The sequence below is a fragment of the Mustela nigripes genome, chromosome 2, assembly GCF_022355385.1.
Source record: "Mustela nigripes isolate SB6536 chromosome 2, MUSNIG.SB6536, whole genome shotgun sequence".
NCBI lineage: Eukaryota > Metazoa > Chordata > Mammalia > Carnivora > Mustelidae > Mustela > Mustela nigripes.
The window spans coordinates 166,240,558-166,267,774 of NC_081558.1; the positions used below are offsets into that span (position 1 = coordinate 166,240,558).

Consider the following 27,217-nt stretch of genomic DNA (forward strand, 5'->3'; position numbering starts at 1 on the left):
AATGAAGTTAATAGCTTTGTTTTTTTTAATGTTTCATTATTTTGTGAAAAATACATTCCGTGAACATTGATTGATTGATTGATTGATTTTTAAAGATGTATTTATTTGAGAGAGGAAGAGAGAGAGAGCACATGGACCTATGGGCTCACTCATGTGAGTAAGAGGAGGAGCATCAGGAGAGGCAGAGAAGGAATTTCAAGCAGAATCGCTGCTGAGCAGGGAGACCAATGAGGGGCTCAATCTCACCACCCTGAGCCCAAACCAAGTGTTGGACAGTTGGATTCTCAATCCGACTGAGCCACCAAGGTGCCCCTTGGTGAACATTTTATCTTATTTATTTATTTATTTATTTGACACAGAGAGAGCACAAGCAGAAGGATCAGCTGAGGGAGAGGGAGAAGCAGGCCCTCTGCTAAGCAGGGAGCCTGAAATGGGGCTTGATCCCAGGACCCAGAGATCATGACCCGAGCTGAAGATAGATACTTAACCAACTGAGCCACCCATGCACCCCTACCATGAACATCTTAAATAAAAATTTTATTAATGTGAGAAAGTGTCTTTTTTTTTTTTATTATTTTACTCTGGTTACTGGGACAGTAAACATGCTGTAAAAGAAACAGAGTATTTAAAATTTATTTAACTACACATAGACTGTACATAAAAGCGTACCTAATGGTATAAATGTCCATACAAAGCTATAAAATTTTTCACCAGCACCTGCACACAGGCATGAGCAAATGGAATAATTTCTTTTGGGGCAAGATTATCATAACATGACTTTGCTGCTGCTGAGGTGTGTTAACACTCTCTGTGACAGAGATAACCATCTTTTCTGCGCTGTGTGCTCTCTTCCTTCCTGACCCGTCTTGAACTATCTCGAACCATCTAGCTGATCATCTGAACTATACTCTCTCACCAAAAGATTTGATTTTGTTTTATTTCTTTCATTCTTGCATTTTGCAAAACCTGTTCAATCGAAACACAAACCTGTTTTGAAGCTACAATCGTACTTCCCCCAGGACCCTGCTAGAGAAATATACAAATTCTTCCACTTTGGCATCACGGTCTAATTCATGGTCTCCAAACTCCACTGTGTTCTCAGAATGGATTCCATGTTTTTTTCTTACTTTTCCTTTTTCTTTTCTTCAACTCAAAACCTTCACCCCTCTGAAGTTCCCTTCTATTTGAGAAGTCTATTTTGTTTACCACTTTATCTAGTGGAGTTAGAAACCAACAAACATGGCTACCCTCAACCTCTTACCACCTCTAAAAATATTTATAATAAAATTATGCATTATTTTATAGATACTATTATTTAAATATTTTCATGTTTCTCCCTTTTCTTTCTCAGAGGTCTCCTGTTTTTCCATTCTTGTAGGATTACATGCCCTTTAATCTCTTTCTTTCTAATTTATTTTTCCACACTCATGCTTTCATTTCTTTCAGTCCAAAATTTTGACCTCCTTATCCCCACCCAATTCTGCATTCATCTATAGATATAGAGACCAAGGTCTCTTCTTCATCCTTACACAGATTTCTTAAAAGACTAATCTCTGGGGCGCCTGGGTGGCTCAGTGGGTTAAAGCCTCTGCCTTCCGCTCAGGTCATGATCCCGGGGTCCGGGGATCGAGCCCCGCGTCCGGCTCTCCGCTCAGCCGGGAGCTTGCTTCCTTTCCTCTCTCTCTGCCTCTCTGCCTCCCTGTGATTTCTGTCTGTCAAAATAAATAAAATCTAAAAAAAAAAAAAAAAAGGACTAATCTCTACTTTTCATTCCTCATATCCTATTCTTTTTTTTTTTTTTTTAAGGTTTTATTTATTCATCTGAGAGAGAGAGAGAGTACACGAGTGGGAGGGAGGGGTGGAGGGACAAGTAGACTCCCACTGAGGGCAGAGCCTGAAGCTGGCCCCTGAGAGCATGACCCAAGACAAAGTCAGACGCTCAACCAACTGAGCCCGCCAGGTGCCTTCATATCCCATTCTTTTTAACTCATTCTTTAATTGACATTGTTCTCATTTAGGTCACAAATGATCTCTCAATTACGGACTCCGGTGGGTGTTTTGCATTTTCCTTATTGAACCTCTCTCCTTACAATTGAAATTGTTGTTTGCTTCATAGAAACACTAGACTCTCCTGGTTTCTAGGGTACTACCCCCAACTGGTTTCTTTTGTGATCCTCCATCTTTTTGTGATATTTTTCTCCCTCTGATTTCTTCTGAATGTTGATCTTCAAGATTCATGTCTCAACTCAATGCTCTTCTTATCCCAGATAATCTCCCTTCATGCCATCACGTTACTGTTATTACTCATTTGTCAATGTTGCCAAATGTAAGATCATATATTTCCAATCATCTAACTAAAAGTATCCTTCTTACTTGATAGATGCCTAATTTTTTATTTTTAAAAACCAAATTAATTTTCCCTTTCCCCAAAATAGACTGTCCTTTGATATTCTCTGACAATTGCTGAAGTTCTCTTTTGCTAAGTCATTAAAACTGGAATATTAAACTGTTTTGACTCCTCCATTTTCTGCACTTTTTATATTTCTGAATTTATCCAGTGATTACTACATTAACTAATCTGGTTCTCAGCTTCAGTTGCTAATTAGGATACCTTAGCAAACTTTAAAACTACCCTAGATCAATGAAAGCAAAATCTCTGGGAGAAGAGTTTAGAAATTTGTTATTCTAATGGCTAAGGAGGATTGGAAACCATCTTTTTCAACATTTCTCAAATATCTCACTCTTTTCTTCTTACCTCCAGTACCACTGCTTCATTTTAGGTTATCTTCATTGCTTATTACATATATCCTTCCTGGCCACCCTGCCTTTAGTTTTATTCCTCTGCAATCTATTATCCATCTGGCCATCAAGATGAACACTCAGGAATATGAATATTACAATGTTATGTGCCTCACTTTTCTAATCCTGTGTACTCTTCCCTGGCTTAAAACCTTTCAATATTTCCCCATCAAAAAAGATAAAATCCCAAGTCTTTAATTGGGCACCTGAGGCCTCATTTTAGTTTATTTGTTATTTACCACGTTTTCCCTTTGATTCACCTTTCTCTGCTTCCCACGAAATGGAGCCACTTATTCCCTGTGCATACAAAGCTGTTTTCTTTCTTTTAAGTCCTTGCTCATGAGGCCTCCTCTGACTAGTAATGACCTTTTCTGATTAACTGCTAATCCTGTTTATTTTATATGTTTCAGCTTTGTAATCACTTTTCCAAGCAGGGTTAGCTGCCTTTCCTCAATTTCTCATAATGATCTCTGCTTCAAGAAATTACTGCCTTTACCACTTGAGTTTATAATGATCTCTGAATACGCCTGCTTTCTCTTTGAAAACAATGACTACTGCTTAATCATCTTTGTATTCCCTGATGTCTGGCATAATGCTTGGCATATATTAGATACTCAAAAAGGTTTGTTGAATAAGTGAGTAAATGAGCAGTTAGAACTTATAGCTGATAAAGTTGGGTGCCTAGTAGATATTTTGTCTCAAAACAATCAAGAGACCTAAAATAGAAAAGGATAACTTGGGAATTGGGGGAATTGGGAACTTGGGAACCAATGGATAGACTTTCTGCAGAATTAGAATATATCAGATCTCTGCTGACATGATTAGAGCTATTCCTAGAGGCAATGGGCTTCTGATTTATATGTTCATTTCAGAACTTTCTGGTTATAATTTGACTTCTTGAGTAGAAAAATGAATATATAGCTGGTATATATATGAATACTGGTCTGATTAGCAATTATATTTCTCACACGATTACATAGTCTGTACACTACAAACTATGTAGTATTATTATGTATGTTTTTATTTATTTGACAGACAGATCACAAGTAGGCAGAGAGGCAGGCAGAGAGAGGAAGGGAAGCAGGCTCCTTGCTGAGCAGAGAACTGACAGAGAACCAGATGTGGGGCTTGATCCCAGAACCCTGTGATCATGACCTGAGCTGAAGGCAGAGGCTTTAACCCACTGAGCCACCCAGGCACCCCTATTATGTATGTTTTTTAGGGTTCGGTCACCATGGACAAACTTTCTGCCAAACCGCATCATGTGATCAGTACCAAGATCCCCTTCAGTGTTGAAATTTTGAATTTATATTTTGTTTAATTGAAAAATTAAAATAAAAATTCAATCTTGTATTAATGTGGTATAATCAAAATGCACAAAATAATTTCTCTGTAGAGAAATTATTGTGACAAATTCTATCAAATTTTACATTCCTTATACACTCTCTTGAGGGAAAAGAAAATGATCCACATTTTTCTGAATCAAGACATGTTAGGAAAACATGGAAAATGTATTGTGAAATATGAAGAATGCAATGGAAGTATGAAGGAATACAGAACTGAGGCAAAGTAATAGGTTTATTCCAAGTTTTGAAGTAGCTGTATTTAACACTTTAGTATAAATCCTTTTTATTACAAATAACAACTATCAAATCATTTTCCAGAGAATAATTGAAATGATGGGCCTGGGAATCAACTGTCTAGGAAAGAAAATCACAAAGAAGTGGAGTAATTTTGAAGGTTTCTTTTTCCCCCCACATAAATAGCTGTCTAATCTGATAAACACTTTAGAGCAGAAATACATTAAGGCAGTTGCTTACTTGATTTCCCATTCTGCACCCTATGATATTGAATTGTTCAGGATCACTGAACCCACATGCTGTATTGAAAATTATATATAATTTACTATACATATTTTCATACAATAAACTTTAAGCACATATATATCTAGTAATAGCAGATACTAGTTTTTGCTAAGGAACAACTTATAATTATCTATATATGTTACATATTATATATACACATATATGTATGTTTATCTATACACATATTTATTCTGAATTTCAACCGAGTATCCCAAATTTTCATTATCTCATACCACCAGCATTGGAAACTCTAGTTTTTGCTTCCAGAACTGATTTATCAATCATAAGTTTAATTCTTAGAACAAGATCTTTGTGATAAGAGTTGCCAGTTTCTTGCCGAACATCTATTCACCCATTTCTCTTTAGAGCCTAAACTTTAATTTTATGCTGGTTATATTGCTTCCTTTGTAAAAAGCACGTTGTCTTCTAGACCTTTTTGCAAGTGAGCTCGGCCACTTGGGTTCTGTCCTTTAAAGAGAAATATTTGTGGGAGTTCTCTGAAAATTGCTTAAAAGGAATTGACTGAGCTGGAAGTTCAATATAGCCTTATATTAGCTTGTAGTCTGAAAATCAGTGGTAATAGCTGGAGCACCAACAACCATTTTGGGTTCTGGGATGACACGGAAGATACTAACTTGGATCCTTTTTTTTTTTTTTTTTTTTAAAAATTTTTTTTTTTTTTTTTTGAGAGAGAGATCACAAGAAGGCAGAGACGCAGGGAGAGGGGGGGGGGGGGAAGCAGGCTCCCTGCTGAGCAGAGAGCCCGATGCGGGACTCGATCCCAGGACCCTGAGATCATGACCTGAGCCGAAGGCAGCGGCTTAACCCACTGAGCCACCCAGGCGCCCCTAACTTGGATCCTTGAGAAAACTGTGGACCCACCAGGTAATTCCTACCTTCAGATTTTTCTGTGCATGAGATAGATAAAGTTCTATCTTCCTTGCTATTCTTATTTTTGTTTTTGCTGTCACTATTAAGGAAGAATCCCAGTTGAGCCCAAACTTGTGCTCAAGAGTCTGGTTATGTCTGATGAAACCATATATCCACCATCCCTCATTGCCAGCTATTTGTATGTATTGTTAAAGACAGATAGAAATCTATTCCTCTTAGCACGGAATAACTTGTTACACCCAAATATGACAAGGTAGTAATGCTCTTATTTCTCTCTAGCCTGTGTATTTGTGTCCATTCCAAACGAATCTCTAGAGGATTCATTTTTGTGTGATGTGTCATTTTCTATTTTTATATTAGGAGAGGCATTGAAAATCTGCCTTGTAGGAAATGTAACATCTTGCTAAGAATTGTGAATACAGTGGATTCTCCTTTGCACAGGATCAGGGACAGCCTTATATTTCCTATTTGAGACCCTAAATAGTCCATTCATTCATTCAATAAGTATTTTATTTTTGAGTAGCTATTACGAGTCAAATAAATTATGAGAAGGCTTTGTTACTTAGTCAATTCATGTCTATTACCACATGGGACACCTGTGAATTTGGCAAAGTTAGAAAAATGAAAAGAAAAAGATTAAACTGAATGAAAAAAGTCCAAACATTTGTCCCAAAGAGTTGTCTTCTTCTTAAATTTTTTTCCCTGTGTTCAAAGACAAGACTGTAATCTACATTTTCCTGGATGGCACCAGCCAGTGAGAACAGATATTAATGATCCAATTACAAGGGTTCATAGATGTCATTACAAAATTTCTCAGCACTCCTGTCACAAAGTCTCCCAGTCTTTTCTGAGAGTCCTAGGGGAAGGGTCTCCCATGTGCTAATAATGGTTAACCTCTTCATATTATTCACTTACTGGCTGCTATGGTGCTTGCAAGACTCTTACCATTCTGCCTTAGGTCAGGATGTTCCAGGAGAACACTCCTCTCCTGTGAAGATGCCATGTTCAAGTTCTCTCAGGTTATAAATCACCACACTGCCAAAGAATGCTGCATTCGTGTTGAACTGCACAGTGTTGGAAATTGACTTGTTCTATGTAGAAATGAGAAAAGTATTTCTCCAATCAGCTCTGCCACCTTGAAGTACTAACATTTATGCTCTGAAGTCTCCTGTGAACACATTGTGTGTGTGTGTGTGTGTGTGTGTGTGTGTGTGTGTTTATATTTATAGTCCTCCAATATGCAGTCCTTTCTTATACTCAGTCTCTTGTGTTTCCACTGGAGGTTCTTGGGATATGAAGTTTTATCCCAACAGGTCTCTATTCTCCCATGTACATCAACATAAACTAACATCTTGTAGAAATGGCTACTGCCCCATCACTTAATCAGACTTAGTCAAACTGTGAATCCTAGTATAGTTTAAATGGGAACTCCGCTATGGCACAACTTAACTTAGACTTTAGATGACTTTGATAAAGCTGATAATGAGGCTGTAATTTCTTGATATTGTGTGTGATATGTGTGTTACATATATTCATAACATATTACCATATCCCATAAAGGTTATAATTTGTATCAATATCATATGCTTGAAATGTAGGCAGTGCCATTTTCTCATTAAGTCATCTCTCTCAGTTGCAAAACTCATAAAGGAGAATGCCACATGCTGTAACATGTATTTTACTTACTCTACATTTACCCAGATGTGAATATGAGTAATGTACTTACAGTGTTCCCTTAAGCCACTATTTTCCTACATGCTGAAAACCTTCTATACAGAGTTTATACATTTTAAAAATTTATTTAAAAGGTGACCCAATAAATTTTTCCCTTTTGCAGTCTTCCCTTAGTAAAGATAGCTACTGTTACCATGAGTAAAGGAGATAGGAATGGGTGGAGGAGATATGGAGAGGTTAGCACTATTGTAGATAAACATAATGTGAAAACAAGGAACTACTCTTCAACTATTGGCATGGAAATAATGCCAAGAAACAAAATTACTTCCTGAACCACATTCTATCACCTGACTACTTGCAAAGAGCTCGTTCTGCCCATTTTAACCAAATGAAAATCGTATCCATCTGAATGTAGATTTGTGGAGTAAATTATAACAACTCAAGATTCTTGACTGTAGTAATCACAGTACTAAAACGTTGATGTAGCTAGAATGTGGTTAGAACCATTGAGAAATATTTTATCAGGTTAACAGGTTAAAGAAAGAATAGAAATTTATATATTTTTTTAAAGACACAAAATAGCACAACATCTGAGAAGCCTAAGGTGTAAAATGCATTCAGCACTACCAACTGTAGTGGAAAGAAAATTCCAAAGCATGACAGTCCAGAGCAATTGTTAGTAGCACCTGTGGTAGGATCGAAATTAAGCAGAAAGAAATAGAAGACATTTGTTTAACTTTTGATCATGTTGAAAGACGGGTCCCAGCACAGTAGATTTTTCCTTTTAAGATTAGCCAGCTGTGGTTTTTGATAAGGGTATAGTGATGGAACCACAGAAGAGAGATCACAAATGTAAGAAGAGAATGGCAGATACCATAAGCTTGTTTTTAAGACGGAGAGAAATATAAAGCTGACTCAAACAAACACACACACAAAATTTCCTCTTCAGTCATTTATGCAGAAACTTGCACTAAATTAAAATGATGTATATATTAGCAATTTCCATAACCTGGTTCTTTTACTGCCCTGGCCTGTTTAGTAGAGACTGTTTGGTCAGCACTGTCGACTGCATGCTTTTTCATCAGCCTCATGCTTGATCTGCACTCTCTAGAACCAGCAGGAAAAGAGAGACACTCAGAAATTTAGGAAGTTTGGGTTGGCAGTTAGGTGTTAACCCTCACTGGCTCTAGGCGAGGTTTATATTTCACCCCAGAAACTAGCTGGGTGATTGTTGCTCTTTTTTTGACAGCCGGCAAGAAGCTGCGCCTTAGACCTGTTTGGCTGCTGTCCTGGGTAGAAGAGTTTGGCAGCCCTAGGGAGATGAAATTCTTGGGCTTCGGACCCGCCCAGAGTACACCCTCTCAGCCACTACTCTGTTGCTATGAAACAAAAGACGAGGAAGGTGAGCGAAGCAGGAAGTCCCGCCTTTGAGCCCCCGTTGGCTTCGGCTCGGGCTCCCAATGCTCACGCCCACCCGCCCACTCCTTATTGGTCAGTTCCTTCAGTGCCTTGGCATCCTTTCTTCCATCTCCTTTCCCCTTTCCACTTTCGTTCTTCGGTGAGTCCAGTGCCCCCATTTCCCTCCGAGTCTCTTTGTATTGGGGACGTGCCGCGAGCGGGCCTTCCTTTGGGGCCATTGTGTACTGTGGGAGACGTGGACTGGGGGGGTAGTGCGAGAAGGACGGCCGCCTCCCGCCCATTGGCGCCGCCCGCTGTCGGGCAGGGCAAGGGCGCGTGGGATTGGCCTGGCGGCGCGCGGCCCCGCCCCCCGGCTCCGCCCCGCTCCCGGGCTCTCTGTGTGTGTATCCTACGGGGTGGGGTATCCAGCGAGTGGTCTCCACCTCCAGCTCGTGCTGCTGCGGCGTCCCGCGGCCTCCCCGAGAATCGGGCGGGAGGGGAGAGCGGGCGTGGATTGGTCTTGACGGTAATTGTTGCGTTTCCCCGTCTCGGTGGCCTGCGCTCCGGCTTGCGCCTTCCCCGGGAACGTGCTTTTACGGCGGCCACACACTCCCTCCCCTGGCTCCCCACGCACCCTGGGCTCGTGCGTGTAGAGTAGGACCCGCGCACACGCGTGTCTCCGGAGAGCTGCGGCGGGGAAAGCGGGGAGGGAAGGGGGCGCCGGGGAGGCTTGCCGCTTCTTTCCGGCCAGGGGACCCTGGGGCAGCCAGCCGCGGGGCCACGGAGGTCCAGGGGACAGCCCTGGCTTCCAGCTGCTGTCGCCGCGGCCGGCACAGTTTGAAGAGGGGCATTTAAAGACCGGAACCCGGGCTGGGCCGGGAGAGGAGGGAGAGGGAGTGAAGGGAGCCGGGTGGCTGGGTGAGTGTGCGTGCGTGTGTGTGTGTGTGTGTGTGTGTGTGGTGGGGGGTGGGGTGGGGTGCGTCCGCCCGGGAGCCGAATGCGGGGAGCCCAAGACCGACGGGTCTGCGGGCGCTGGACGTGCGAGGGGGGGCTCCGGCCTTTCTGTGTCCACCTTCCTCCCCGAGCTGAGGTCCGAGAGTGGCAGGGGAGAGGCACACAGGAGGAGGGCACACAGACGTCCCGAAACAAAGCTTTGGACCCCCACTCCCTTTGCGTGAGACGAGAGGAAAGGAGCAAAATAAGTGAACACTCTTCTCCTTTCGGTGCCCGCGCTTGTCAGGTTCTCACCCCTCTTTTTTTAGTGGGTTGTTTGTTGGTTTATTTGGCTCTTAACTTGGGGCTAACTCCTTGGTTGAAGAACTGTGTATTGGTGGGTCCATGTTCCCCTATCCGTACTTGGTGTTAGCGGGGAAAATCCAAGTTCTAAACCTTTGTTGACAACAGCTATGTCCCTTGCGCTCTTGTAGAATCATCTTCACATTTATATAACTCGGCGAAATCTAAGAGAGTGAAAGTGAGGTTTTCAAGTGAGGCTCTCAACATGTTTTCTGGGAGCTTTAGTTCTAGTATACATTGAATTGAGATTAAGGCAGGGATGGGGAGAACATTGTGTTCCTATCTACTTGGAGGAAACCTTTGTAAGTTGTTTTGTTTTGGATGGGTTTTTGGTTTTTTTGGTTATGAGTTGGGTATTAATAAAGGCTTTGCCAGGTGAAATTCGAGAAGGATACATCTTTAACTCTTAGTGCTCCAAAAGCAAATCTAAGGTTACCGTTTGTTGTGCGAACAGATTGAGAGTGCAAATTCATAGCTATTGGGAAGTTGAACCTGGGACCCTGGATTTTGTTCTCAATGGTGGAGGATGTAGTGGGTACAAATTAACCTGTTCAATTTTCTGCTGGGTGAGCATTTTCATGACCAACTAACTTTCCCTCCCCCCCTTAATCTGCCTTTCAAAGAACTAAGGTTCCAGATGGCAAATTCTATGAATGGCAGAAACCCTGGTGGTCGAGGAGGAAACCCCCGAAAAGGACGGATTTTGGGTATTATTGATGCTATTCAAGATGCAGTTGGACCTCCTAAGCAAGCAGCAGCAGATCGCAGGACTGTTGAGAAAACTTGGAAACTCATGGACAAAGTGGTAAGTTCTGTATGCTTGTTCCTGTTATTTGCCCTGGATGTGGTTTCTTCTTCTATTGTTTTATTTGTACCATCAATTAATATTATTGTTACCATTAATTAATAATTACTGTTATGGCAACAGTCTTTAGATTTGAATTGACCATTTTTCTTGCATCTACTCTGTGTGTTTTAAAAAGTTGGATTCAGAGCAAAGACTTGCTTGTGTTTTCTTTTTACCTTTTGTCCTACTCTTCAAGGTTCAAAGTTCCTCTATATGACTCAGATATTCAAAGATTTTACTGTTGGCTGCTCTTTGTTAGTACATGGCCATAGAATAGTTTGGAGGTATTTGCTCTGTCTTATGTGAAGTTGTGTTACTGTTAAATAACAAACGAGTGCAAACAAGTGTTTTAAGAAAACCCTCTGAGGGACCACTCATGACAACCACAGTGCATGACGCTGAGAGTATTTACTAGAGGAAGAACCAGATTAGTCCTTAAGTGGGGAAGCAATGTTTGAGAGAGTTTCCATTTCCATCTGTGAGAATTCATCTTCATTAAGAAACTTTTTCTTGTTGTTAATGTAGAGTTACAGTTTCTTTCATCTATTCCATTTTGAAACAGGAAACCTTTTCGATTGCACATTGTTTATTGTGAAAGGAAAATTTATGATGGAGGTGGGGGTGCTGAGAGTATCAGAAACCTCTGTGGTTTCTGCATGTTGCTTTCAGATGAATAATAATTTTACAAGAAGAAGTCAAGCTGGATGTTAGTACCCTGAGAAGTCTAGGCAACCTGAATATTTTACTGGAGACTACTGAGAAATTAGCTGTCAGTGTCCTCTTTTACTAAGTAGGATTATGAAATAAATATGATTAAGAGGTGGCTTGCTGCTGTGCAGAATTAATAGTTCTTGTTTTTGAAGCAGTTAGTACCGTCCCCTGTATATTGGTAAATGTTTGTAGCACCATCTGGTTTCATTTCGTAGATATTTGGGGCTAATTATGAATTTAGTTGATGCAGGGCTCTTGATATTTTTGTGACTGCAGAAATGGAATTTTTAAAAAGTATCCTCTGTAGGGATGTGCTAAAGCCTCCATGAAATCATATAGTAGTAGTTGCCTTTACTTTGGCTTGTAACTGTGTATGAATATTTGCCACAAAAAGCCACTGTCAGTGTAGTATTAGTGGCACAGGAAGGTGATAAGATTTGCTTTATTTTCGTTTATCCTTATGTATAGTACAGATGGATAGATGAATGATAGGCTTACCATTCTAGGTCCGGTGGTGTCAAATGCAGATCCAGAAAATTTTGCCAGATAAGTATCCTTAGTTTTGGGCTTCATTGTGACCTATTTAAGCTTCTGCCAATTTTTTTAAATTGTGATATTAAAATGCTCCAGACAGAATGATGTCATAGTGTCAGAACATTGCAACTTGCTGGTTGAGGTCAGGTTTGGATTTTAGCATTGGATACTTAAGAATGAGGAGTATGCAGTGGGAACAACTGCATATATTTAGCAGGCGCAAGTAACTGTCTTTGGTTTTCTAAAGAGAATGCGATTTAAGGTCACTTTCATTACCTAAGTCATTAGTTGGGCATAAGAGAAGGAATTCTTGGTTTTTCCCTATACCTGTTATATGAGTGGGCAACATGGGTCAGATTCTCCCAAGGAGCTGCCCCTCCCTCCCCATCCCCTTCTGCGAGAGGTCAGAATTTGTACATTTATGGCTTATGAGCGAATGTTAGCACAGCAAATAAAAAAGATTGGTATCAGGAAGAGGTGAGCTATAGTTAATATAAGAGTCCTTGTTTTTTAAACATTAAAGAATATATTCATAATTTTGGTTTGTAATTGCTTGTTAACATAAGTTTTATCCACTTTTAATTTTTTCACCATGGGTTATGATAAAATAGATGGTTTTTGATAGTTAAGTCTCTGCCATTGTTTATTTTACTAACTCTTTTGTGGGTTTGGGTTTAGCCTCTCTAATTGAAAAACTTGACTCATAAGGAGAACTATTAATGAAAGTCTCTACTTAGTGGAATGTGGGTAAGGGTTGGCAAAGGTGCATTGGAATGGCTTTTCTTATTTTGTCTTCATTATTTGTCAAGAATGAAAATAATTGTGTTCATTTATGAATGCATTCATGGGCTTTGTGGAGGAAAATCACATGAATCGCTATAAAAGACCTCAGCGTGTTCATCACTATTCTACCACACAGTAATAAAAAGGCATTGATAATTACTAACTGAAAATATATTTTATTAGATTGTGTAATACAGAAGTGTCCCTCACATGTGTTTACCCTTTTTTTTTCTTTGTCAGTGGTGAAGGAAGTGGTTCATCATCTCAACATTGTCCTGGTGATTACATCAGGATATTTATTATGAGTCCAAATGTTAATCTCTTGACCAATCACCTAACTGTTTTATAAACTAACAGCAATAGCCTGAGTTTAGCTTGTGAATAACAGAAAAGAGTAACTTTCAAGTCCTACTGGTAGTTACGTGATGGGCAGGGTTAGGTGTTTAGTTAGCACGTTTTTCTTTGGGAAGCCTCTTCAGCAAGGACAGATCTTAGAAGGATAAATATGAAATGAACTTTTAAGTCCAGTATGTTGCAGCTACCTACTAAATCAAAGAACATTTTACAGTGGATATTTTGCAGTCCCAGACTGTAGTAGAAATTTCCAGGAAGTGTGTAGTTTTACCATTCCCTGGCATCTAGAATTTAAAACAGTCAATTGAGACTCCAGTTCCAACTAATTGTTATGTTTTCAGAGGGCAGACTTCTAGATACGGTCACTGAGAGTAGGAGAGAGTCATTACTCAGTTGGTTTGTGTGTGTGTGTGTGTGTGTGTGAGAGAGAGAGAGAGAGAGAGAGAGAGATAAAGTATTCTGTAACCCAAAATCAGTTTATTGAGAAAAAGGATTTAGCATATCACAAAGCCTCCCATTTAGACATATTTTCTGGCCTTGGCTCTATGTGTCAGTTTAAGTCAATAGCTAACCCCAAACTCTTCTGGTCCCTGGAAATTTTATACAGTGACAGAGGTATTACTCATGAATATATATCCAGGTTCAGAAGTACCTGAAATATGGAATCTATTCCAAAGCTATTACAGAGATGGGTTTGTTTTTTTTAAAGATTTTATTTACTTATTTGACAGAGATCACAAGGAGGCAGAGAGGCAGGCAGAGAGAGAGGAGGAAGCAGGCTCCCTGCCGAGCAGAGAACCTGATGCGGGACTCGATCCCAGGACCCTGAGACCATGACCTGAGCTGAAGGCAGAGGCTTAACCCACTGAACCACCCAGGCTCCCCAGAGATGGGTTTCTCAAACACTTAACATTTATTGAGGGCCTACTATGTTCCTACTAAGTGCTTGTTATTAGGGATACAAAGCTAGGTAAGATGTATAATTTGGCCTCTGATGTGTCAAGGAACTCAGACACTGACATCACAGCGAGGCATATAAATAGTAATCTATTATTTATATTATATTATATTATATTTATTAGGTAATTGCCATGTAGTATGGACAAGGCTGTAATACAGTTCTGTGGGAAGTACAGTGGGGGCAAAGTGAAGAAGAACCTCCTTGTGTTTTGGCTGCTGCTCAGACAGTTGCCTGTCTGGATTCTGCTGGCCACTGTCCTTAGTAACAGCGTTATTGTACTCTTGTTGGAAATGCTGAGGTGAGGGTAAGGAAATGATTGCTAATCAGTATGGGAGAAATGATAATTTATTAATGTGAGGTTCCTGAGCCTGGTTTTCATAAGCGCCTTAGCCAGGTGATGGAAAGTGGAAGGAACAGTTTTCCATCTAATAGATACTAAATGTACTGAGCTTACATGGATGTTCAGGAAATTAGAAAAGAATTAATTGATACTGAAGAGCAAAGCAGCTTGAGTACCTGCCTACGTTTTGTCTTGTTGTCCTTGTCATTTATTTGAAATTACATTATTGAAAGACTTTTAAAAGCATTTAAAAAGTGATGATGCCAAATAGCCTTTTCCTGCCTTTTCCCCTCAGTACACTCAGTACATTTGTCAAGCTGGAGTGTAATTCATTCTCCATCTTTATACTTTTACTGCAACTATAATTTATTTTAAAGGTTGTCAATCAGAGATGCTTGGAATATATGCAGCTATTTTAACAAATAATAGTCGATATTCTTTTCTAAGATGAATTCCTTATACCTCTGAAAAATATTATATGTGGGATAAAGCATAGGCTTTGGATGCCTCTTGTTTATGTTTGTTGGATTTATGTTTGTTTATGTTTGTTGGGTTTGTTGCGATATCACTATCCTTGGGCCCTTGGAATAGGGAATATCATTTATTTGAATCATTCTTCATGTATTTCCTTTTCTTTAGTGAAGTTCTTCCATGTTAGCAGAATCATGGGCACTTTTAGACTTGGGTAGATGATAACACATTAAGTGTCTGAACAGTTTTGCTTAATACTGAGATTTTGAGCTCTTGTGCTTGGCTAAGTGGAGTGATTCCAAAGTTAGCTCCTTTCCCCTTTTAGGGAAAATTTTTTATAAAATAAAAGATTAAAAGAATCCTACCAAGTTATCTTGGTTTATCCTTGTGACTTAGGACACGCATTTAACAGAAGCCTTAATAAGTTTGTCATCTTTTCAACTCTCATAAAATCTTTACCATTCAGGTTTTAAATCAACTCTTCTTTCTTCAAAGCTGCTTTATACGCTATCTATTGATTTCACCATTCATTTATCAAATTCCATCTGGAAAGATAGAGGTTTGTAAACACCCATTCCATTCTATGTAGTAGAGTGTGTTCTGCATACTCTAGAATGCGATAAGGCTGTAATGGGATATAAATAAAGTGCTGTGACGTAGGATATGGTTGGGGAGGATATGCTTGTGGGGGCTGAGGGGTTGATCAGGAATGCAGCTGGTAGGGGTGTTATCCAGCTACTCTTTCAAGGATGTTTTGGATTCCACTGAGGTGTAGTATACAACAGGCTGAAGGAATGTGGGTAGAGGGAGATTGTTGAGAAGTTAAGTTAGAGAAAGATGAAGACGATTTCTGCTCTTTCAAGGAGTTTGGACTTTATTTGGTAGAAGAGAAGTGTTATTATCTTTGAGTAGAGTGTGAAAAACAGCCAAGGCTGTGCTGTGGTCGATTATTCTCTTGACTCTACAAAGCATAGATTAAGAGAAAAGAAACTTTAAAGTAGGAGTAGTGATCAAGAAGAATTAAAACAGGCTGGGCAAGAAATAACGAAGGGCTGAACTGAGGGCTGAACTCCAATTGAGAGTCAATTGAGCAAGCGTAGGTTCAAATGCGGGAGGCTTTTTTTTTTTTAAGATTTTGTTTATTTATTTGATGCAGAGAGACACAGTGAGAGAGAGAACACAAGCAGGAGGGGGAAAGGGAGAAGCAGGCTTCATGTGGGGCTTGATCCCAGGACTCTGGAATCAGGACTAGAGAGGAAGGCAGACACTTAACAACCGAGGCATGAAGGCGCCCTGTGGGGGGCATTTTGGAGGTAAAATTTACAGGTGCGGGTGACCCTTTAGAGATAGAGGATGAAAGAGATGGTGAAGTGAAAGTGACTCGAGGTTTTTAGCCTGAAGGCGGTGATGCTTTAAATGAGATAAGGAACATAGTAAGAAAAAGAGGAAGCTTGGGAGCTGGTGCCTAAGTTTGTTTTGGGCCATGTTGAGTTTGACATGCCAGAGCGAAATCCATTTTGAAATCAGAAAGTTGAATGTGCAGTTAAAGAGAGAAGTTGAAACTGAGGACATATGTTTGTTAGATATGTCCACAGAGGTAGTATTTCAAGCTGTAGACCAGTAAGAGATTTGCAATGTAGAGTAGAAGATGGGAGTTAGAGAAAAAGTCAGAGATTGGCATTTTGTCTGTGTATGGGGTTGTAGTTATAATTAGATTGCAGAGAAGGAGAGAGAATCCTGCAAAAAACAGCGATGCGAGAGGTAGGAAAAGAATTAGGGCAGATTGATTTCTTGGGTAGAGACAGCTTCAATTAAGGAGATAGTTTCCAATTCTCAGAAAACCAAATTCAAGTCCAAGTGGAGAAAAGCAAGCAGAATGAAAATTTAAGAAGTCACTGAATTTCATGAAGAGAGGCCAATCGTTGACCTTTCAGAATAGTTTCATTTACGTGATGGGGCTAGATTAAAAAGAATGTGTGGGTAACTTAACAGTTGTTCTGTAAGTGACAACTGGTGAAAAGGAAGAAAGTTCTGAGAGATAGCTTGAGGGTTTGAGCGGAGCATAACTTTGTGTGTGTGTGGAGAGGTGTATAGATTGAGGAGAGAGGTATGTAGATAGGGAGTGATTTAAAATGTAAAGGTAGAAGAAGTAATTAATAAAGTGTCATCCTAGATTACAATGTGGGAGTAAAAGGCTAAGTACAAGTTGAAGAGTAAACCTTGGTAGATAACTAATTGTTACTTATATAAGAGGGAAGTAAGAAAATCTACAGTTTTGAGAGAATTTGTAAATTTTATTTTGGGTTGTAAGGAAGTGATTTAAGGAATAACATTTATAATGTTCAAACCACGTCTTAAAATTGTATATTGTAGAATAAACAATATACATTTTAATCAGTCTTCTAGCAGTTAAGTGGGCAAATAAGTAAAACATGGAGATGGAAGTAAGTTCTTATCCTGTGTATTTAGCTCATTTTAGAAACATGCTGTGACTTAAATGATGTCAGGATACTATTTTTATCTACTCTGCTTGGGCATATGGGGAAGTTGGTTTTTTGTTGTCATTGCTTTTGTTATTGTTTAGCATTTTTTAATTGCTGATATTTTCCGAGTAATGAAGGAAGCATTTTGAATATAACTGACCAAATTTTATTACTTTAACATACAAATATTTAAATAATTGTTAAGCTCACTTATGCTATCTTCCAATAGCAATGAACAAAAATAGTTATTAAACTAAATGTTCTGCCTGTTCAGATACTGCATCAGCTGAGTACTGCTGATTATTAATTCCGTATCAGGAGTACCAGCCTGGGCTTATTACCATTTGCTGCTTTCCTGCGCAAAACACTCCAGACTTTTACAGAGCTGCAGGTAGTATGAAGAACTTCAGGAGCTGAAAGAACTCTTAGCCATCCACAACAGAGCCCTTGGTCTGATTCTCATATGTTGGCAAAATCTGCAGTTTACCATGATGTGGTATAATATAAAATACAGAAGGAAAAGATGTACTAAGAAGGACTGAGTACCAGCTGTGTGCTACGTACCGTGCAGGTCGCTTTACATTTCCTCTTCTGAGAATCATAACATCCTGAGTTTTCTGGAAGAAGAAACTGGCCCACTGTTGGAAAACTAATAAATGGTAGCACCAAATCTTAGGTTTGATTGACTCTAGCATCTGTGTTCATAGTATGAAGATTCAAGTACTCCATTCCATGAAATAATATGATTCTTCCTCTTCCCATGAGAAGGAAATCAAAAGGCTCTTTACCTTCTAATATTTGATATGATCAAATTCTTCTTGAAACTTTGTACTCACTTAGGTTTATTCACTATAGGTATGGTTTTCCTATTTGTAGTATTCTCTTCTGAGAAGTTCTTTGTTCCTTTCCTCCTTCTACACCTTCTTTCCGCCATCAAGTATTTATTTTGCATCTACCATATGCAAAATTCTACACTAGGTGAAGGAAACAGACAAGTAAGAGATAAGTCTCCACTTTTGTTATTGTTTAGCATTTTTTAATTGCAGTTTTCATTTGGAAGGAAAATAGTGAACAAATGAACACACAATTGATATGAACACACAACTGAAAATTGATATTTTAATTATAGCTAGTCAGTTATTTAATGATGCTTATATTTAAAGACAGATTTTAAAGAAAGCTTCATTGAAAACCATAAATAATTTGGTAGTTGGCCCAAATCCTACCTTAATTAATATATCAGATTCATAACCAATTTTATATGCTAACCTTGTTTTGCCCAATTAATATTTTATGTAGAAAGAATTTTATATTATTTTTATACTCTTTACATTTTATACTGTATACATGTACATTCTTTTATGTACTTAAGATGATTTGCTAAATTAAGATGAGAAGAATTCAAAGAACTCACGGATACTTTTTTATCATAATAATATCCTTTGTGTAATTGCAATAAGGAACCTCTTAAAACATTTACATGAAGAGAACAGACAAGGGATTCTTTCAAGCTTTTCATACTGTTGTTAAAAATGGGGTATTTCACTTCGTGGGTACATTGCTTGATTTAATATAACTGCATCGTCCATGAAGTGAGGTGTGCTTTATAATGAAAGTCTGTTACAGTCTAGGCACAATTCCTTACTGTTGAAGTTTCCATTTGCTTCAGTAGAATTTCTTTCATACATTTCAGGGGCTGGGGTGAACCTAAGAAATATGTTAGCTGACCTAATACCTCTTTGTTAACTTTTGACTAGAAGTTTTAATTAAGGCACAGCGGGGAAAATCTTTAAATACAGGAGTGTTCCAAGAATAATTAATGGCTTTGAAAATTGTTACAGCACTCACAAATCCTGTGTTTATATTTGTGCCTTTGCTTTGATATAGTCAAATATATATTTAATGTATGTGAATATATAGTATTTATAGTATATGTATAGATTAGACACATATTTTTATGTGTGTGAAATGGTAAAGACATGTATAGAGAGGCCCCTTTAAAGATCTCTAAATAAATTTAAACAAATATAACAGGCAATTGCATAGTGTTAAGGAGAGAGTGCCTGACTTTCAACTCTAGACAGAAGGGTTTTGAGCAGTAAACTCAGCCATGTTCCATGTCTGTGTTTTAGTATTGTTCTGTCAAAAGGAGAGGGTATTGGTCATTGTGATTTCCAAGGTTCTCTTTAGCTCTAAAATCCTTTGACTCAATGACTGTAATGGAATTTGTAGCCTAATTCAGTACTAAGTGTTTTGCCTTTTAGTTCAAGAGTGAAGAGTAACCCTGCTAATGAACCAATCCTTTTATGCACTAGTCGATGCCCTAAAAAGTTTGTTATTGTATAAAATGACTGGAGATTTGTTCTTTTTAAAGCTCTTCTGTGTTAGGAACCGCTTGCATTCTAGGGAGCAACTTAGATATTTCTAGATGACATCTAAGTCATTTGAATCTGAACTCGAACCTTGTGGTGAGCTTGATTTTTCTCCTTAACATACTGTTTTTAGAAAAGCAATTTTTCTTTCTCTGGCTTTCGCAGTTCCTTGCACATAGCAGGGACTCAATAAATATTTATTGACTTGAATTTGACCTGCTTAGAAGTCAGTCCTGGTGTAGAGTTACTCGTTTTTGGCAGGAGCTGTCATAAATCACAGAGTTTAATACTAATCCAACTGATGAACTCTACACTCAGCAGCATATCATAGTTCAGCTTGTATGTTACACTCTCCTGAAGGCAGATTTAGAAAACTGTGTGGCCTATAGGAGCCCTGATGAATGGAATCTAGCCCATTTGAAATCTGCCTGTGCTACTCACCTGCAGGCTCCCTGTGCCTTCACCTCTTAGAATGACTGCATTGACTCCTTCCTTTCTGCTCTACTTTCTGGTACCTCACAAGCCTTTGCCTACCCTTTTGCCTGGAATATTCCTTTTGCAAATGTAGGTATGCCTTTTTTGATACTCATGGCAAGTTATGAGTGAGCTGCTGCTTTTCTCCTCCAGCACTTTGTACTCTCCTCCATTAAAGCCCTTAACGTGTCCTGTAATTCTTTTTTAAGCCATCTGTCTTTTTCACTGGAAGACTCCTTGAGGACAGGTCTGTGATTTATTTCATTCTGAATTCCCTAGGGCCTGAAACAATGCCTGACACATAAACATTTTAGAATTAACAAATGGGTCCTGAAGTTCATGGAAATTTGCAAATGGTGTAAAAATAAAAATGTAAATGAGGTTAGGCAGGGATCATTAATTATATGCCTAATTCTAATTAAGTTGCGATATAGTTAGAAAGAAGATCAGCCTGAGATTCAGAAGATGCAGGCTCTTGTGTTAGATTAATGATTTTTTAATAGTCCCTTAATCTTTGTAGTTCTTCGTTTCTTTATCTGAAAATGAATGAATTGGACAGGATCTTTCCAAAGATCCCTTAGAGCAAGAATTACATTGCTCCTAAGTTAATTAGAGAGAACTAGGCCTCTTCTGCCAGACTCCTTGAGGCAGGAAGTATGTTCTAGTCATCTATAATTTCCTGGCAGTAAGCTCAGTACCTGGTATATGGTAGTTATGCAAACAGTTGTACCAAATAAAGCAATAAATGCCCAGATAGAATTACAATTTAAATAAAGCAAATGAGAAAAAGCTCACATAGAGAATAGTAAATTAAAAATCTGTAACACTTCAAATAATCTGTTAAAGAACATTTACTTGGAATGTCTAAAGAAAATACCTGAGAGAATTTTTTTTATCAGTTAAATGTTCACCAGTAGACGAAATTAATTTGAAATTGCCTAGTCTCCTAACTCCAAGTTAATCATTTATCAATCTTTGACATGTTGTCCCAAGTTTTATGTTGCTGAGATTAAACTGTGCCTGCTGTAGGTTGTGGCTGGTGATATTTTTGAAATTTGTATATACTTGTGATGCTATCTTACAGTTTTAAGAATTGAAAAACTATATCTTGTTTGGATTTGTCAAATCATTGACATATTTGAGACTTCATCAGTCTTTAGGGCAGAATGAGCTTCTCTGATTATATCAAAGTCCCAAAAGGAGAAAGAAGGTAAAAAGTTTTATTAACCCCTTTAACTATACTTTTCTTGTGATTTGGTGTTATTTAATTAATTATATGGCATCTTCCTATTAAATACTCTTATATTTAATCTTTGCTCGTGCCTTTGGATTATTGATTTGAACACTAGTATATTCAATCATGAAAATAAAGCAGTAATATAATAATATGATTTAAGTGTGTATGTGTGTGTGTGTGTGTGTGTGTATGTACTGAAGTATTCTGGAAAATCAACTAAGCCATCCATTTGTCACATCTGTACTATATGCTCGATACTTCTACATTGTATACAATAAAATAGCATGGTGGAAGATACAATGCCCTCTGTTAACGTGTGAAATGGTTGTCTTAAGGGCTGTTGCTTGATAGTTCTTTTTTTTCCCCCACACCCAAAAACTCATATGGTTATTTCTTAAAGCAAGTGTGTTAGTAAGTGTGAATACTTTTTTCATTTGTTGTTTCCTGGATTTCTTAGGTTTGTGGTTCTTGAAATTATTACTGTTCAGCTGTTTTCTATTTGGCCCAGCCCTTCTGTGAGCACTCAGGGGTGAATCCATGTTTTGTTGAACTTGAAATTTGGAGGGGTCCTTTTAAAGAAAAATAATACAAAATTACAAATACAAAATTGGGTATGAAGGTGAATTTTTTAGACTGATAAATAAGACACAAGTTATAAATCTTTAAACGATAAATCCACAAACATCAGAAAAATGATCTTGACTCTGTACACTTTATACTTTTCTTCCATTGCCCTGTATGTTTCCAGTCCTGGGTACCTCTGGACACATGGAAATGACCAAATCTGACTTGGATCTTCCTGCTCCTATGCTGTGTGCTGCTCCATGGGCCTTGAAGTCTTCCTGAATCCATTCTCTTACTGTGCTTGCTGGCAGCATTTTAGCTAGCTCCAGAAGTGACTGGGCATCTCACATACCTTCTACCAAAGCCACACTCAAGTGTATCATTTCCAACTCAGATTCCCTTCAGCCAGATTTGAAAAACACCCACAGCAGGAGGTTAAGTGTGATGAAAGGAAAGTCCTACTGGAAAAAGTCAGAAACCTTAGCCAATTGTGTTTAGAGTATCTTGCTCTTGAAAGTGTTACAAAGGATACACGATGAAGGCATCAGAAGAGAACGAGCTCTTAGAGGACCATCAAGCCTGTGCTTCACGGGCTTCTCGGGAAAGCTGCCTTTATGCATGAGCGTGCGCCCTTCCACTCTGGACGCTCCTGTGCAGTGTCTAATGGTTCCATTTAAAAATTGTGTGATTGCGTGGTTCCCTAAACCCTGGTTGGAGAGGTAGGAACAAGATGGGTTAACTGACTTTTTGCGGAAGTTACTCTTAGTTATGCTGGCAGCTATGCATGCCCCAGTGGTTGGGTGGCACCCGATGGAATGACTTAACCGTTAGGTACCACATGTTTATAGGCACGAGATATAATGTGGGGAGGTGGAAGAGACTTGTTTGGACCTGACACCCATTTACTACTTAATAACTCAGTTATTAAAATTGCACCTCTTTGTTTTATTCTCCTCAGGGTTCAGGAACAAAATACGAAAACGTTAATTAAAATCTATGAGAGGTTAGCTGGGAGTTCAGTGTAGTTGGATAATATTTAAACGTGAGACATTGGTTGCCAGCAGAAGAGGCCCATTTCCTAATTTTTACTTAAAAAAAAGATACTATTAGTGTACGACACTTAGCACGCTATGAAGCCACGAACAACAGGATATTGTAGAAGAGAGAATGAAAACTTTAGTGGGGGAAAGTAAAGGTGTGTCATAGAAAAAAATGAATAGGAGGAGAAGAAAATTGGATTTAATTGTATCCAGAGGAATGCAGATATTTACCAGTTGTTTGTAGATTGGAGATAGTAGTTGTAAATGAAAATTTATATTGTGGAAAATGAAGAAATAGTAGTTTGATATATTTCTTAACTTTTCTGTGAAAGAAATTATTGTGGTTCCTATGAAAATGTTATTATTTTTGTCTCTTTTTTTAGGTCCGACTGTGCCAAAATCCCAAGCTTCAGTTGAAAAATAGCCCACCATATATACTTGACATTTTACCTGATACATATCAGCATTTGCGACTTATATTGAGTAAATATGATGACAACCAGAAACTTGCCCAACTCAGCGAGAATGAATATTTTAAAATCTATATTGATAGTCTAATGAAAAAGTCAAAGCGGGCAATAAGACTCTTTAAAGAAGGCAAGGAGCGGATGTATGAAGAACAGTCACAGGACAGGTAAGAATGTTTCAGCTTTTATTGTTTTTAATGGTAAGCTCATAATTTCCATGGCTTTTGGCTTCACAGCATAAATGTCACCGTATCTTTGTTTCAGAAGAAATACCGCATTTGTATATTTGCTTTTCATGTTACTTAAACCTTGTAGTTTTACTTAATTTTTTTTTTGTGATAATAGCTACTTCATGAGACCCTGGTTTTTCTTAAACTTTCATTTTTAGAATGGTTTTAGGTTTACAGAAAACTTACTCCAAAGTACAAAGTTCTCATCTACCGCCCTCTTAATAGTATCTTGCATGGTATGATACATTGATAAACCAATATTAATATGGTATTATTAACTAAAGCTCAGACTTTACATTAGCATTCACTCTTTCTGTGGGTTTTAACAAAATATATGACGTCATGTATCTACCATTACAGTATCATATAGAATAATTTCACTGCCTTAGAACTACCCTGTGCTCTTGCCTATTCGTTGCCCCTCTGCTCCCCCACCTCCATCCCACAACTTCTGAATCCCTGGCAACCACTTATCTTTTTACTCTCTTTATAGTTTTTCCTTTTTTAGAGTGTCATACAGTTGAAATCATATAATATGTAAATTTTTCAGACTGGCTTCTTTCCCTTGACAGTATGTGTCTAAGGTTCCCCCTTGTCTTTTGGTAGCTTGATACCTCATTTCTTTTTATCACTGAATAATACTCCATTGCATAGAGGTACCGTGGTTTGTTGATCCATTCGTCTGTTGAACGATATCATGGTTGCATCCCAATTTTTGACAGTTATATATAAAGCTGCTATAAATATTCATATGCAGTTTTTATGTGCACATTAGCTCTCAGTTCATTTGAGTAACTACCTAGGAGCATGACTGTCTTATGGTCTTATGGTAAGCCCGTGTTTTAGCTTTGTAAGAACCTCCCTACAGTTTTCCAAACTGGCTATACTGTTTTTGCATTCTCACCAGCGATGAATGAGAATTCCTGTTGCTCTCCATGCACCAGTGTTTGGTATTGGTGGGACTGTCTTTAAGATGCAGTCTTGACTGGATATGTGCATGTCATAGGTGTGGGTGGGAGATGACATGTGATTCTCATGGTTTGACTGTTAAGTGAGAAACTGAACAGGGATGGCAAAGACTGGAAGGATATCAACTGTATCTTCACTTTCCAGCCAGGATTCCAGACTTAGAGACTCCCCTTTAAAGTTTGTTGTCTGGCTATTTCAATGTTACATCTCATGACCTATCTTAAATCAAATGAAGAAAAGTAGTTTTCCATTTCTGGGATATTTTAAGTTTATCTAGAATATTCACTGATAGTGATAGTATATTTAGATTTCTACATTTGAAAACAAATATTAATTAAAATTCATAATATCTTAATATAGGTTAGTTGGATTTTAGTTTAAGACACTTAATCTTTCCGGATTTTAGTTTCTTTACACATAGGATAACCTCCAAGAAACTGCTAATCTTTCTTTCAGGTCAGAAAAGCTAGCCTCATGTAGTCTGATAAAACATAGGGTTGTATAATAGCAAATTCAGTTATCTAGGTGTATAGACTCTGAACTTGTCTGTAAATAACAGCCAAACAAATACCCAGAGTGAGTAAAACCATAAAAATCAAACATTAAAAAGTCCTTTGCCAAGATGTAAAATGGCATAAATGTTTGCTTATTTATAATTTGTTCTCTAAATTAGTGATGAACTCTATAATCATAAATGTCTACCCAATTATAACTATAGGCTCCTCATTTAATATACTTGGATCACAGTGTACACATCTTGCAGGTGGTGAATCTTTCAGTTGCCTTTTAGTTTTAAAGCTCTTAGATTCTCCAGGACTGCCAAGAGGAATGTGAATCACCACATGGTATCAGAAGCAAAGTAGAGAAATATCATAGTGATTATTTCTTCTTACAGTTCTTTCAAGAATGACCCAGGTTATGGGGAGGCCAGCTGTTTATGTTTGAAACTATATTTTTACTTTGTAGTTCTACCAGTGATTTAATAAAATCAGGTTGTTTTATGACTGTATTTATACTTCTTATTTAAATTTAGTAGCCCTGAAATTCTTTATGAACCAGCAAAAACATCCATTTAATTTCACTTATTAGGACATCAGGTTAGTGAGAAGGCATTTAGTTTCTCAGTATTTTCATTGGATGTAGTCATATATGATGTGATAAGCTTGTGGCCCACTTTAATGACTTCTTTAGAAACCTAAAACATTTTCTAACCCAGTCGATGTGATTACCATTTATATATTTTGATATTTTTGGCTTTTTATGTGGGAGCATATATGAGGGAATCTCTATAAATGTTGGTTGCTTGTGGTAGATTCCCACAGATGATGATAGATTGCATAATGCTGATCGATCATGTTGAGTTGACTCTATAAATTCTGTGTTTTACGTGTCCAAGTAGTAAATTTTGTCACTCTCCTAAATTCAACTGTAAGACAAATTTTATTAGTTTCTGTGCTGGTATAGCATATTCCTAAATGAATTTTACCGTCATCCATGTTCATTTTCTGATAGTGTTCTGTGACCAGCTCTTTTTATGTGGAACTTGCATTTGATACATGTTTAATCAGAATTCATAATAATGGACCATTCTTGCTATGCCATAACAAGGACATAGATTTTGATTTATGTTTCTTTTGGTGGTAATATGTTTTTACACATTCACTTTTAGGATTTTAAATGCAAGCTGAGGCTAAAGTGTGCCATTATACATGGAACTCTGGGACCTTTTGCTCTATAGAAAATAAAAGAAACTTCTTAGAATATTCTTATGGTGGGCAACAAAGTATTCTGTTTGGTAGAATGAGCTTTATAGAACATGGATGATGCACTGATTGCTGGGAATATTATAAAGTTTTTCCATGGGGGGCCAGATCAGCTCAATCTACTGAGCCACCCAGGTGTCCCTATAGCCTGAATTTTTAAAGCGATTTCGCAGAAATGTGACAAATATCATAAATAGAAGAATAAATGAAAAAAATATAGCAATGGCATGCAATGTATTTTTTGTGTATAGGTGGGAGGTAGAAATATATAGATGGATTTATTTGCTAGTGAAATAGATATCATGGGCATTGTGAAAACTTCCTTGAGGATGGGTGGAATGATGATTTCTGGTGAGAGGCGTGCTGCATGCTTTGCTGGACTTTCACAGTGAACCTTTTCTTTAGTATCACTTCTCCCAAGGTTGGTTTTTTTTTTTTTTCCTTCTCTTCTCCCTCCTACAAACAATTGAACCTCACACTGAGTTAGTGGTCTCCAGCTGAATGCCTAAACCATTCTGAGCTGTTCTTTTTGGGAAGAGTAGTTCAGCGATTTCTGGCACACAGAAAGTTTTCGTGCATATGTATGGGGTTGAGTCTGGGGGTCACGTAGAGAAGGGAGAATTTGTAGTTTCAAGCATGGAAGAGAGGTGAAACTTTCTATCATCTGGCTTAAATTTTTAGTGGCAAGAGTCGG

The 27,217-nt window shown here is 38.2% G+C and overlaps 1 protein-coding gene across 4 annotated transcripts in view; it reads left to right on the forward strand.

Annotated features, from left to right (window-relative positions):
• Nucleotides 1-9,026: 9,026 nt before the first annotated feature.
• Nucleotides 9,027-27,217, forward strand: part of CBLB (Cbl proto-oncogene B) — a 222,869-nt gene continuing 204,678 nt past the window's right edge. For 3 of the 4 annotated variants that reach the window (XM_059392040.1, XM_059392041.1, XM_059392042.1), the window contains exons 1-3: nucleotides 9,027-9,153; nucleotides 10,547-10,728; nucleotides 23,478-23,728. In XM_059392040.1, the coding sequence (XP_059248023.1) occupies nucleotides 10,561-10,728; nucleotides 23,478-23,728 (419 nt within the window). In that variant the 5' untranslated portion in view covers nucleotides 9,027-9,153; nucleotides 10,547-10,560. The remainder of the gene's footprint in view (nucleotides 9,154-10,546; nucleotides 10,729-23,477; nucleotides 23,729-27,217) is intronic. The other variant, XM_059392039.1, reaches the window with a different exon arrangement.